This window comes from Ambystoma mexicanum, chromosome 4q (assembly GCF_040938575.1).
Source record: "Ambystoma mexicanum isolate Mex_15411 chromosome 4q, UKY_AmexF1_1, whole genome shotgun sequence".
Lineage (NCBI taxonomy): Eukaryota > Metazoa > Chordata > Amphibia > Caudata > Ambystomatidae > Ambystoma > Ambystoma mexicanum.
Window position 1 is genome coordinate 231,271,776 of NC_090928.1, and position 14,667 is coordinate 231,286,442.

Sequence of the window (14,667 nt, forward strand, 5' to 3'; positions counted from 1 at the left end):
GTATAGAAACAGGCCCTCCCAGAAGAACGAGAAAGCATCGCCCATGCTCCTCGGCTGGGGAAACCTGCTGGCGAACCTCCGGCACTTGGAGTTCGTCGCCGTCGCGAACAGATCGATCTGGGGTGTGCCCCACCGTCGGAAAAGGCGGTCCACTAGATCCTGTCGTAGTTCCCACTCGTGGCACGAGCGCAGCTCCCTGCTGAGTGAGTCGGCGATGGTGTTTTTTATCCCTGCCAGATGAAACGGCACCAGAAACATCCCTTGGGCGACGGCCCAATGCCACAGATCCTGCGCCTCCCTGGACAGGGCTGGGGACCTGGTTCTGCCCTGTTTCCTGATGTAGAACATGGTGGTGGTGTTGTCGGTGAAGATCCTCACCACCTTGCCCTTGAGGGACGGAAGAAAGGACCCGAGGGCCCAAAACACTGCACTGAGCTCCAGGACGTTGATATGGAGGGACTTCTCTGTCAGGAGCCAAAGGCCTCTCGCGTACAGATTTTCAGTGTGCGCTCCCCACCCTTCCAGGGAGGCATCCGTGGTCACTGTCTCCTGGTGGCCGGGGGTCTGGAAGTCCATGCCCGCCATCAGATGCGCGTGGGTGCCCCACCACCGGATCGCTCGTCGGAAACTCTCGTCGAGTGTGATCCTCTCCTCGAAGCTGCCCGTCGTCTGGATCCAGCGCGCATCCAGGAACTCCTGCAACGGGCGCATCCGGAGCCTGCACAGGCGGATGAGGTAAATGCAAGAAGACATCATTCCGAGGAGGGACTTGATGGACCTCACTCTGGCCGCGTCCGCAACCAGCATCCCCTGCACCTTGCTCAAGATGGCCCTCGTCCTTTCCTCCGACGGAGAGGCCAGAAGCGACACTGTGTCGAGCTTCGCTCCCAGAAACAGTGCGTCTTGCGCGGGCACCAGGTGGGACTTGGCGTAGTTTATGGAGAATCCCAGGTCCGTGAGAAGTTGGACGGTCCTTGCCGTGTGCTCCACGGCGAGCTCCTTCGTCTTCGCTCGGATGAGACAGTCGTCCAGCTAGGGGTAGACATGGATCCCCTCTCGGCGCAGCTGCGCCGCCACCGGTGCGAGGCACTTGGTGAACACCCTGGGTGCCGACCTCAGCCCGAAGGGAAGGGCTCTGAACTGATAGTGACGTCCTTGGACCACAAACCTGAGAAACTTTCGGTGTCCCTTTAGGATGGGAATATGGAAGTAGGCATCCTCCAAATCCAACGACGACAGGAAATCGCCCTCCTCCAGCTGACCCAGGACGTGTTGGAGGGTGACCATCCGGAACTTCTGTGCCTTGATGAATTTGTTCAGTTGTTGTAGGTCCAGGATGGGACGCCATCCTCCCGTCTTCTTCTTCACGAGGAAGTATCTTGAGTAAACTCCAGAGCCCCAAAGCCTCTTTGGGACGAGCTCGATGGCGCCCTTCTTGAGCATCACCTTTACCTCCAAGAGAAGTTGAGGGACGTGATGTTCTTTCCTGGCCACAGGGGGGACGCGCGGGCACCTCTTTAGAAACTCGAGCGCGTGACCCTGGGCTAGGGCGTCCAGCACCCAACGATCGGTGGAGATGGACTCCCACACGCTGACGAAGCTCGCCAGCCGGCCTCCCACGGGGTGCTTCGGTGGGGGCCCGACCCAACGGCCGGTTCAGTCCGGCTTCGACGTGGCTTTGCTGCCTTGTCCTCCTTGGCGACGACGTCCGCCTGACTTGCCTCGTCCCCTGTAAGCTTCTTGCGACGACTTATGGGCCGCTTGACAGTAGGTGGAAAATCCACCGCCGGAACCTTTGGAGGCACCCTGTTTGCCTCTGCCGCTCCGAAAGGGCGGCCGCCGTTGCTGGAGAACCCCAAGAGCCTGGGCCGTCTCCGTGTCTGCCTTGATGGCTTGAAGGGAATCGTCCACTGTTTTCCCAAACAGGTTGTTTCCGTCGAACGGCATGTCCAAGACACTGGTCTGCACGTCCTGACGGAAGTCAGTAGCCTTGAGCCATCCACGCCGCCTAAGGCACACGCCGTTGCCCAACTGGCGAAATCCAGTGTCAGCGATGTCCGTCGCAATCGTAATGGCGTGGTCCAAAACCACCTCTCCTTCCTGTAAGATCTCTAGGGCTTCCGTCCTCTTGTTGTCCGGTAGGAAGCCCAGCAGGGGGGCCAGTTTGTACCACAACTCCCTGTCGTAGCGGGCTACGATAGCCAAGGCGTTGGCCGCCTTAATCGTCGTCGCTGCAGACGAGATGACTCTGCGTCCCATCGTATCTAATTTCTTTCCCTCGCCGTCCGGCGGTGAGGTCGACGTAGAGGCCGTGCCCCCCCCCACTTTCTTCCTGGCCGCCGCGGAGACGACCGAGTCCGGGGTTGGCTGTACCTGAAGGCACAAGGGGTCCGCGTCCGGGACCCGGTACTTCTTCTCGTGCCGATCCCTTCTAGCCGGCGTCGTGGATGGGTTCTTGAGGAGGGCGAGGCCCTCATCCCAAATATCGTCCAGTAGAGGTACGGAGAGGACCGTCTTCCTCTTGGCCTCGCGCCGTTGATAAAGGAAACCTTCCTTCTTCTCTTCCGGGCAGAGCTGGAAAAGCTCAGATGCCCTGGCGATCATGGAGTGAAACAATCCAATCTCGTCGGGCGGGGAAGCCCGGGTGGGAGGTGACGACGGCAGATCCTCGTCGTAAACCTCGTCGTCCGTACCCGTTGCGGCCGTGTCAGTCCCCGTATCGTGGACGGGGAGGAGGGCTGAACAGGGCGCGATGGCTGAAAAGGAGGTGGAGGATGAATCCTTCTTCTCTTGGGGGGGGGGGCTCCCAGAAGGGCCTGGCTCCGGGTCCCCCGTCGGGAGCGGTTCATCCGCTGGTGGTAACGGCAGTCTCGTCCTTATCTCCGAGCATAAGGACTGTATAGCCAACAAAATGGCCGCCGAGTTGTCTTGCGGCACTGGTTGAGGGGAGTCCGACGGGCGGTTACGGGCCTCGTCGGCACCCTCAACGTTATCGTCATCTCCTACGTCGGGATCCCTCCCGACGGGCTGGTCTTCTTCCACGCCAACGCCGTGGCTTAAGACTTCGATCAGCTCTTCCTCAAAGGTTGAGGCCGAATCCACAACGGCCTCCTGCCCCCCCTTTTTCTTCTCCGTCCGAGGTTTCACGGGGGTCCTGTCGATGGGCATAAAAGAGGACTCCCTCCGCGGTGGCAGGGAGACTGAGCCCCGAGGTCGCCACCACTGGTGTAGCCTCTACAGGCTGAGCCAGGGCCGCCGCGACTGTCTCGATAGAGGCCTTGGCCGGATGGATTAAGGCTTTCACCACCTTAGGTGCGCTCACCGCCTTCTCCTTGGGGGGAGGGTCACTGCCTCACTCCCCCTCCGATGGGGCCTTCGAGCTCGACCGGGGTCTCTCCAGGAGCTTCGCTGGGTGCTCGTGGTTGATGGCGCCAGGGAGGATGCGCCCTGCCTGGCGCCCGTAGAGCCCGACCGTTCGGCGCTCCCGGTGCCAGCGGACTCGCGGTGCTTGGCCTTGTGTTGGACCCCCGTCTCCGGGGCGTCCTCAAAGGTCTTTGAACACCGCTCGGACTTCTTCTTCTTCTCGCCTGACGGGCGCTTCCCTTCCAGCCAGTTGGCGAGACGTTGATGGCGGTCCTTCATGGTCCGCTCCGACATATTGCCGCAAAACGCACAGTCCTTCTCCACGTGCGTCTTGTCCTCATGTAGGCAGCAAAGACAAAGGGAGTGTTCGTCCTCCTTAAAGACATTCTGAAGCTGGCATCCAGGGCAGATCCTGAACAGCTTTCCGGCCGTCGAGCTTCGCTTCTCCTGGGCCATGTCCGAGATGGGCCTGAGAAACTTCTGGAGTCCTCCAAAAGCGTGGCTCGACGAAATCTTCACCCTTGAGGGGCGTAGACGAATCCGACACGGGTCCCCGTTGATTGGATGAAGAAACGGTGGAGCTTGAGGCTCTTTTAACCGAAAAAGAGAAGTTTTTTGAGAAAAAAGTGAAAAAATAGCACTAACGCTCGAGAGCAATAGCACGAGGATCCCAACACTTAAACGTGCGGTAAAAATCTGAAGATGGCTGCCAGAGGCGGGGCTTAGGTAGAGGGCAGTCATTGCCTGTGGTCAGTATGACGCAGAGATCAGAGATTGGTTACTACTACGAAAGACAGATCAGAAACAAAACTGATACTGATTTTTTCTTTACCGAGGATTCCCAGCCTGACGACGGGGAATATTCATGAGCATGTGAATCCATGCCAGACCCCATGCTGGAGAAGTTTGTATTATGCATTACTTTAACGCTGACCCCAATGACATAATAGCAAAGGAAAAAGAAGCATCAGACAAAGTAATTGTGAAATGTAATATGGCACATGTTGACATGTACAGTGATAATAGTGATTATAAAGGCCTTCCTGGTAAAAGACATTAATCATGGAACACAGCATTATTTTTTTGCTAGTTTAAGAAATGTATAAAGGTAATATTCTCATAAAGTCAACATTTTCGAAACCACCATACTGTGTACTTGCATGTACAGAACAATTAGTCATTTAACAATAAAGACTCTGCTAGGATTAAACAACTTAAAAAAAAAAGTGGCTATGCTGTCACTGGACATTTTCTTTTTCAGGGTGATCAATATAAAAGATGGTAGGTTACCGATGTCTTTTTTGTATTTTTTTTATTTGTTTTGATTCCAAAATAACCTTTACAAAACAAGCAGTGAAATACTCTTACATTTCATATTAAATCAATCCACCAACAAAAAATAATTTCCATTTCATCAAATCATTAAAATAACGTGAACATTAATTAAACCTTGTATCATTGTACAATCAATGTATTACCAAATTTCCAGCTTATAATGCAAACAACAGTAATAAAATGGTAATAAGAAAGATAAAATGGATAAAATGCCCTGAGCAAACATTAAGCATACACAAATATATACAATAGTCATAAGGAAAGACGGTTGGTAATAATGCGCCACAGCTGGTATAGTGCAATGATTCGCAATTGAGGCAGTCATTCAAAAATTCTGCCAATTTAATAGAATCTCAATAATGTTCATATTGTCCTAGTAAACACATAAGATGCCCCCATTTGTATGCATTCTGTAAGACCATGTCTCGTGGTCTCAGTCTTTTGCACTATTTTACAAATACAGCATACCCTTTTTTTCTAACGGCATCTTAATGTGGGCTGCCTGGAAAACTAACAGAGGTAATTGGTTAGTTCTCAATCTAAGCATTAGGTTTCAAACGGCTGGACTGGAGTTCTGGAGAAGGTAAGATTGTGTTTTAAAATATAATGGTTAACATTTGATACGTACTTATACGTCCGTACAGTTGATAAATGTTGTTAATTATTCACCAAATCATGTTGTTCAACCTTCCTCTTGAAAAGAGCCTTCACAGTTTGGTATTTAGTTCATTGTTTAAAATCTGGATACCAGCCCAATACCTCAAATAACTTCTTGTTCAATGCTTCAAACTGACAAAAACCATCTCCCAATTTCATCACACTATTTCATCTTATCAAGGATAAGAGCGGACATTTCGGGTTGGATTTAGATTTCAAATACAGTCCCCCCCGCCCCTACCGATTTCCATTTGTTAGGTATTGCAAATTGCAGTTATTCATAGGACAGCATGTTTTCTTCCAAATAGCATATTTACCTGAACTCTTTCAAAATAAAGATTTACAAAATCAAATAAATGTTTTTAGATTAAGCATATAGGTCTTTAGAGAAGCAGGATGGTATGAAAGGGTAGGAGCGCATTCAGTTTTGCATATATAAAGAGTGGAGATAAGCAGTCAATGTTTTAATGTATAGGACTTTCCCCACTGCCTCTTGCGTTTCATACTAAAGACTCAATAAAAGATGAATAATGAAAGGAAATAATGTAAATATGACTCACAATTTCAAGTACTCATTTAAAAAATGTCAAGAAAAAGCAAAAATGAGCACTTGGGAGTTCAGATATTTTTTAGTTAACAATTATGTTTGTATATTGCTCATATTAATAAAGGTTTATTCCATATAACAGTCAATGAACAAGACATATTTCACAGCTGTTTGGAAAATGTATTAAAGGGAATTTCATCACCTCCGTTTTCATCATGCGCCAAACATTTAGGACAATCCGCCCAACCACATTTATTTCACTCATAGTATCTGCGCCATATTCATCCTTTTCTGGAGCAAATCTGTTCTCCTTGTTATCATCTGTAATACAAAAAAGATTTAAAAAACAATGACAGTTTTGTTAGAGGGGAACCCTCGTGTGGAAAGAATGCCTACAACATCAAAATGCCACATACAAACAATATTAATACTATATATAGAATATCTACTGTGTACCTAGAAAACATTACATTGACTCTTAGATGTTAACATGCGCTCCTATTACCCATCTCAACTGTACCCATTTTAAAGCATCTTTAAGGATGACACACCGAGTAGACCCAATGAAATTCACATGTCACTTCGGACTACATAGAAATGTCTGAAGGAGTTACTAAACTCGCTCAGCTATCCTTATCTGTATGGCAACATTATATTATAATTTGAAATGTGTGTTGGTTGTACTATGTGGGATCCCGCCGCAAGGGGATGGGAGCCCCAGCTGATTTTGAGGATCGAGGATTTACCCAGGACAGATAGACAGGGAAACCTAATTCACTTTCTTGCATGAAGCATTTCTTGAATACTTTCGGCATGTCCGGTTTCGATAAAGGCCTCAGAGCCGAAACACGTGTTAACCAATGGGCATAACCAATAACATCAAATGTATATGTGGCGCAACTTACAAAGTGTCTAGTGTGTTTGCGGTTTTTCTGGAGTTTGGGGAATACTCCTTTGACACTCTGCATGCGACACAGGTAATGGAATAAAGGAATTGATGGGATTATAATCCTGTCACAGGAAGGATATCGCTTAATACCCCACAACCCTATTGAGCAAACATTTGTATATTGAATAAGACACTTGAGGAGATTACAACTCACAGCGCTTGTCACTTATTTGTAGATTCCTGTGTGTGATTAAATAAGGCTTTGCCACCGTCGCTTGATGGGATCCTCAGACCCGATTCAAAATAGCATACAGGTCAGTCACCCCTTTGTCATGCGCCTGTCCTTAGCGATCATACATTTAGGACCAATGATCATTTGTTATGAGGTATTTTATTACCTGGTTGCCCCATGTCAACACGTGTTTTGACCTCCTGTGGCCCTCATCAAGACAGGGCTCGATATTCCCAGCTTCAAATATAGTTGCCCATTTTGCAATAAATGCACACGGAATGCTGGAAGGACTAAAGAGAACCAGGAAGAACATGGTCTCTAAATGAATACATCCTTTAGAAAATACATAGGTGAACAATGTGCAACTATATTTGAAGTTCTGAATATCGAGCCCAGTCTTGATGAGGACCATAGGAGGTCGAAACACGTGTTGACATGGGGGCAACTATTTAATAAAATACCTGAAAAGAAATAATCATTGGTCTATGTGTATATTAGGTGCATTATGTTAAAGCCGTTCTTGCAGAATACATTTTATGCTACCAAAATGATATACATTATGTGGCGAATCTCAGTTCGCAGTGTTAGGAAGATTTTTCTTAGGCCTCATTTCTAGGGCCCAGATAAATCAATCCTAAATGGTTTACAGGGTGTTTCCGCCAAGTCCCCCTGAGACTGGTCATATAGTCTTCATTTAGCATAAACACCAGACAGTTAGCAATCAGTACTACTTTTAAATGGTCTTCAAGACTGACGTTTGATCCAGGCCTGTATTGCAACATGTTCAGAAATAGCAAGTCAGCATTCTAGGGGATAGCTGCTAAAGTGACACACTAGCAAAGAAACTGCTGACTGGACAAAGAAAAACTGGTGCAACGATCGTAATCTCACTCAGAACTGTGCCATACGTAGAGAGATCCTTTGTGAACACCACAAATGTAATTAATCTAAAATACAACCTGCAAGACCAGATAACAGTAAGAAGATATCTGCAGAGTCAAGAAAGAAGCACTTAGTCTTGACACGTTAGCCAGAATCTAAACACATTGAAAATCAGTGTAAAGACACAGAGAAATCTAATGGGGTCCCGTGATTGAGTCGTGACACAAAAGAAATACTTCTGTCCTGAAGAAGGCCCAATAAAGTATAGGCAAAATGCGTGAGAGAACGCCTAATAGACACTGAGGCTGAAACATATGTAGACCATCTTTGAGGCCTGACTCAAGCACCTTACATACCTGGAGGCCAGAATTTTGGGGTCTCCACTTAAAAAAATTGGCTTTATGATTGGTGTATGACTGTCTCCTAATGCCACTATCTGAAAACATGAAGTGTCTTTGAAGAATAAGGCTTAAGTGTTTTTGTTCTGTATGATGAATTCAAAAATCTATTATATATGTTATACAAGAATTCAAGTCACGTACTAACCCCACCTAGAAAACTTGTTTTGGGTGATAAGCTAAACAGTACCTTCTTAATTTTACAACCAAAATAATATTTTTTACCTGTATGTTTTAAGAAATTAATACAATTTCTTTAGCAATGAATGTGCTTGTTGTTACAGTGGAAAATTATAAATTCACATAGTATAATTAGTGTTGGCCTAACCAATCGAGTGGATGCAGGGTGGGGTAACCAGTCCACTTTCACTTTTATACTATTTTAAATGGACTTGGACTGATATATTATGATGGCATCATGAAGCAAGACACAGACAACAGATTCAAAGTTTAAATTAAAGGTCTTTATTAACTCAAATCTCAGGATGGTGTAAGGCCTGACTTGCCCTAAACTAAATGTAGGATTTCTCTACCTAAATAAACTAAGGCTAGTCTGAGTTAGTAAGTTCAACCTCAAAGTCTGTCTCTGTCCAAAACCTATACTTGCCTTCACAACTAAAGCTAAACAATGTGTAGGAATGTCAGCAACCAAAGAAACAGTGTTCAAATTAAAATGCAGAGCTTTTTCCAGATCCAAGTTAGCTCTGGGTTCCTTTCCCCAAGTTCAAGACAGTTCCAACAAAATAACCTCAGGGTTACCTTCCCCAAGTTCAACACAGTTCCACTAATTGATCTGGGGTTCCCTTCCCCAAGTTCAACAAAGTTCCACAAAATTTTCTCCGGGGTTGAGGGGCCTTCCCCCAAGTAGACAGCTCTTCAGGTTTAAAATTCTCAGTCCGATCAATTTATAAAGTTTGCCTTTCCTTTCGATCACTTGAATAACTTTAGGTCGACCAGCATCATTCTCTTGATTTCTCTTTATTTACTCCAAGGACAGGTTCCTCAGTCTAGGTGCAGTTGTCAGGCCACATGGTCCACCCATCACAGGTCACACTATCGATCACCCTTGGCACTTTACAACAGTTCCTTCGCTCTCATAGGACTTCCTTGACAACACAGGCTTCTATTCTTCTGATTCACTTTAACAGCTTCTTGCCTTTATCAACATGCGACTCTCATATGCTTTCCTTCATGGTATTTCTCCTCGTTACCATCTTGCTTTCACACTATCCAATAGTGCTTTGTTTCTCACTCTTAACTTTGTTTGCAAATGCTCCATCTTTAAATTAATTTTGCTTGCGATTGTTCATCACTTTCTGCTTCATTCATGCGATTTCTTCTTCAGTGCTGCATTCAAAATTGATTACATGCTTGTCAACTTGTTCTGTACTCAGTAGTTCATATTCTGGTTCCCAACCGATTTATCAGTATTCAAAACCTCATTCCGTGCTTGGCAAGGTGTTTGGTATTCAATAGTTCACTCTATGGTTTCCAGACCCCTTTATCCTGTGTTCTTGCTTGACCAGCATTCGCTGTTACCCATACCATGCCCCTAGAGTGCCCCGGCGTCTGTGCACCTTCCCTGTCACTCACCGGTGTGCGGCTGCTCCTCTGGGTGCTCTGGCTTTGCTCCTAGGTTCTCGCTCGCTCCTCTCTCACTCCAGAGGAGCAGTGCTCGCTCTCTCCAGCTCTTTCTGGAGCAGCCGGCGGCGTCTGTGTTCCCCACTCCCAACGGAGAACACCAGGCAATGGGCGCTGCATATATCTAGACCCTCTTGCCGCTCGCAATGTCCCCGGCCCTCCCTGGCTTCTCTACTGTCAGCGTTCTTTTCACCGGCCCATATTCTACCTGCTCCACCTCGGATGGCCGCGCTTCCCGGCCCAGCTAGTTTCTTTGCTGCTGCTTCTGACTTTTTATACACTGGCAGCCATTCAACAAGTCGCAGGTGTGAACACCTGGTCCCAATTGCCTGACCATAGTTATTGGGCGATGCCTGACTCTCAACACGTCTTAGGCCTCTTCCTCGTATCAGTACCAGAGTGTTGAAATGACTTGTTAGTGTGCACTATTCTTAGTCGCCTCTTCCTCGTCCCAGTACTATAATGTTTCAAAGAAGGTAGCAGGCGCTCCTCTCCAGAAAGAACATCGCATGATAACCTGTTCTGAGATGAGAGTTTGCAGCACACGCTTTTTGCTCACTGTACTTTTCACAGATGGGAAATATCCATTTGCATATCAGTCTTTGTCCCGCCCACATGGGCAGTCCAGCACCGGAATGCTATGACAATTCCTCTCTGAACAAGAGTACCAAAAGCAAACCCATACACGTGTTTCAGCCTTGTTGGGCCTCATCAGTGAGGTGAAGCTGTGTCTCTGAGCACAGTGAGCAGGGAGTTCACGTCTGGTTGCCCCCAGGTAACTCAGGGTGACCAACCCCAAGTTCCTTGCAAACATTTCAAAGAAGGTAGCAGGCGCTCCTCTCCAGAAAGAACATGGCATGATAACCTGTTCTGAGATGAGAGTTTGCAGCACACGCTTTTTGCTCACTGTACCTTTCACAGATGGGAAATATCCATTTGCATATCAGTCTTTGTCCCGCCCACATGGGCAGTCCAGCACCGAAATGCTATGGCTACTATACTGGTCTGAATGAGGGAACACAAGGGGAGATGGTTTACCACCGCCTATAAAGGCAGGGGGAGCGTATGTTTGGTTCTCACCAGAAAAGGGGGATACAATGTCTCGTCTGTAAACCTCTTCTTCTTTGCCCTCTTACTAGTATTCCTATATTGATGTCTTCTAGTATTATCCATGCGAGAGGGAAAAGGGTCGCAATACCCCATAAATGCGGCTGGGACTGAAGGTTCATCATAGAATGGAAATGGGGGATACCGTGTCTCGCCCAAGGACGAACCCCTACCATTCCCCAAGTCTCCCCAACACAGGTGATGAGCGCGATGGACCTTCCCTGCCCATCTGAGCAGAGGATAATGGGGAGAAAGAAGTGAGGATGTCTTCTGGTTCCTCACAATATTCTGTATTAAAATATGAAACATTTTATGCCCATTAAGGTACTGTACTTGGCATTTGATTAATATAAATCATACTACAGGATTGTTTTGCATACAATTAAAATTAAATACTACAGTATTTTACAATCCATCTATAAGAGCAGGATATTCAAATAAACTCAAATTTAGTTCCATGCACCAATATAGGCTAAAGAGTCCTCTTTCCTGTACAAAATGGTTGTTCCTCCTTCACTTTTTTTGTATGCCGTTTGACAACTTAGAATGGAATGATTTAACCCTTCTGTCCATTCTCAATCGTGCATCTACTAAAACATAATATATTTCTTTGTACTAAAAACATACATTGCTAGTCAAATGTCTCATTTTGCATGTATAATAAACAGCTTTGTTTTGCAAGATCAAACCAGTGTGTAAAAAGAAATCTCAGTTGTGCAATCATTTATTAAAAAGTAGTTGTAGGGACTTTAAGATGGCCGCCAACACGAGATAGATGTGTCGACGGCGCTCCCGAGTCCATCAGCAGTAATATGCGGATCCACCACCCCGTGAAAGCTACACAGGCGTTGCGCAGAAGGAGAAACCTTAGCAGACATCCACGGTACAGCAAGATAACAGAGCACCCACCAGGGGCAGCGAGAGAGGGAGTGAAGCCGGCCCGAGACCCGGGAAGCCACATTGCAAACTGCGGGCCCGGCAAAGGAGAATGGCGGAGCCGAGGGGGAAAGGAAGTGGCTTGATGAAGAAAGAAGCAACGGCACCCCAAAGTGGACACGGTACCAAAGTAACAGGTCCAGAGACAGGAAGCGCCCCACCTGCTATCCTGCTCAGCGGGAGAAACGGCTCAGAGACAGAGGCCCAGAAGACGGAGCGGCTTGGGGCAAGGAAAAGTATCAAGCTTGGAGTGAAACACCTCTCGTGAAGCAGCAGAGCAAACGGAGAGTGCGGAGAGCACCCACCAGAGGCGGTGAGGGAAGAAGCAAAGCAGACTCGAGACAGCGGAGAGCCATGACACGGGCCGTGGAGCCGTGTAGAGAGAGCGGAGGAGCCGCAGGAGACAATAGGCAGCCCTACCGATAAACCAAGAGGCAGTGTCCCAACGTGATCACGGAATCAAGGTGACCAGATTGGAGTGGTGAAGCGGACCACCGGCCACCCAGCACAGCGAGAGGAGCGACCCAACGTGAGAGATAGCAGCCTCGAAGACAGGGCGACCAGCGGTGAGGCAAAGCATCAAACTCTGAGCCCTGGACAACCCGGACACTCGTGGGAGGCTCCCGTAAGACAAGAGGCAAAGACCGCAGGAGTATGCTGGCCTAGAAAGTACCCCACCACAGTAAAAGAGAAGAGAGCTTAGCGAGGGAGACAGGCATTCGTGGCCAAGCGGAGACAGGGCCACTGGCGAGGAGGCGAGAAACCCACGCAGGAAAGGACAGCATCGGAGGCCAGGTAAGAGCGGGGACGTAGTACAAGAGGTGAGAGAGCCTGCTGGGGGAAGACTGACTAGGGGACTACGCAAGGGAGGTAGGAACCGCCGGAGGGTAATACAAAAGCTGAGTCCCCCTCCCCCAACAAAACAGAGCAAAATAAATGGGGGCACAGAAGAAGAGCAGCACCCCCCTCTGGGGACTCAGGAAGTCCCACTACAGACACTAGCAAAGACACGGGAATAACCCCATAACCCCTCCGAACCTCCCAGGGTCAGAACCCCCGAATTTGGGCAGAGGGGATCACAACACAGACAGAGGCAGAGGAGGATGCCTGGTCGCCGAGGCGAGCGAAGACACTGAGGGGAGAGCGCAAGTCCGCTCTCCCCAACATGCACAGGGGCAACAAGAAACCAAGAGTGGGGGAAAATAACACAGCAGGCCAAGGGAGAAGGATCAGCGCTGGGGGGGGCACGGACCCCCTAGAAAGAAGCAGGCCCACCCCCACCCAAGACAAATAAACATAGCAAGGACCAGGACGGAGGGCCGAGGAGGGGAAGGCCAGCCGGTGAGAGAGGGGAGTACCGGGAAGGCAGGAAAACTATCTGTCCCACACACGAACCAAGAGGAAGAACTAAGGCACAAGCCAAGAAGAATCCCCGCCACTAGAGCAAAGGGACCTAGGAGCCACTGCCATAAGGACCAAGCACGTCCCAATAGAAGCAAGTAGCAGCAGGGCCCAGCCCCCGAAGGGGAGCCTCACCAGAACAAAGGGGACAGGAGCCAAGCACGGGAAAACAGGGTAGAGCAGCAACACATACCCCACCAAGGATGCCCAGCCATGGCAACCAAAAACAAAAGCAGAGGGCCATCACAGGGGGACAACCCCGGAAACACTTACAACAATGTGGCAGCCCAGAGAAGCCAACGAAGCGCAAAAGAACACTCGCGAAGAGATGGCAGTTTGCAACACCCCAGACGATGCGGACCCAACCGACCCAATGTCACGCCAGGATCTCCAGAGAAATGCTCTCCCAAAAGACTTATTTGGCTAGGACTTTCCAGGACCAAATCCAGATGATAAGATCAGATATTAACCTGCCCATTGCTGAAATGAAACAGGAAGTGGAGCAGCTCGGAGAGAGGACGGATCCTTCTGGAAAAGAGCCTAAAGGAGGTTGACAGAAGCAATGGCAAATAATGAGGCAATTGAAAGACTGTCCACAGCAACGCGGAACCTGGAACCTAGGATGGAGGATATGGAAAATAGATCCAGGAGAGTCAACATTAGACTGAAACTGCTATCGGAGACAGTGGCAGACAGAGCTGAAAGGGGCTCTACAGGACATCCTTGCCGAGCTACTAATAGACGCGACCCCAGATACTGTGAAACTGGACAAAGTCCATAGAGTGGGACACCTCAACAGGACCCCAAAAGCCAGACCAAGGGACGTACTCGCAGCATTCACAAGATATGGCCAACAGGAAGCAGTCTTAAAGGCGGCTAGACAACAAGAGCCGGTAAAATATAAAGGTCAAACAATTGAGCTATACCAGGATCTAGCCAACAGCAGGCTACTGAAGCATCAACAAATGGGCCAGATCCTCACAATACTCAAGGAACGAGGGATCAGATACAAGTGGACCTTCCCCTTCGGGCTCCTCTTTGAATGGGCAGGATCGCAGAAAAGAATAACTATCCTGCAAGAAGGGGCGGACATCATGCATCTAGACCTGGAGCAGGAGCATCGAACAGAGACCGGTGAGATCACCCGAGGCAGAGACCAGACCGAGACCCAGACCATGGGAGTGGACTACAGCCAGAGAGGGATGGAAGAGGAGGGCCACGCTACACCCCCCCCCCCTCCCACCCAACCTCCCTGGGAAGGGGAGAGGCAAGTGCAGAA

At 48.5% G+C, this 14,667-nt stretch overlaps 1 protein-coding gene across 1 annotated transcript in view; it reads right to left on the bottom strand.

Moving 5' to 3' along the window:
• The window catches only part of REV3L (REV3 like, DNA directed polymerase zeta catalytic subunit), a 1,615,620-nt gene that overhangs the window by 302,710 nt on the left and 1,298,243 nt on the right, over nucleotides 1-14,667 (bottom strand). The window contains exon 20 of the mRNA XM_069607775.1: nucleotides 6,105-6,223. Within this exon, the coding sequence (XP_069463876.1) occupies nucleotides 6,105-6,223 (119 nt within the window). The remainder of the gene's footprint in view (nucleotides 1-6,104; nucleotides 6,224-14,667) is intronic.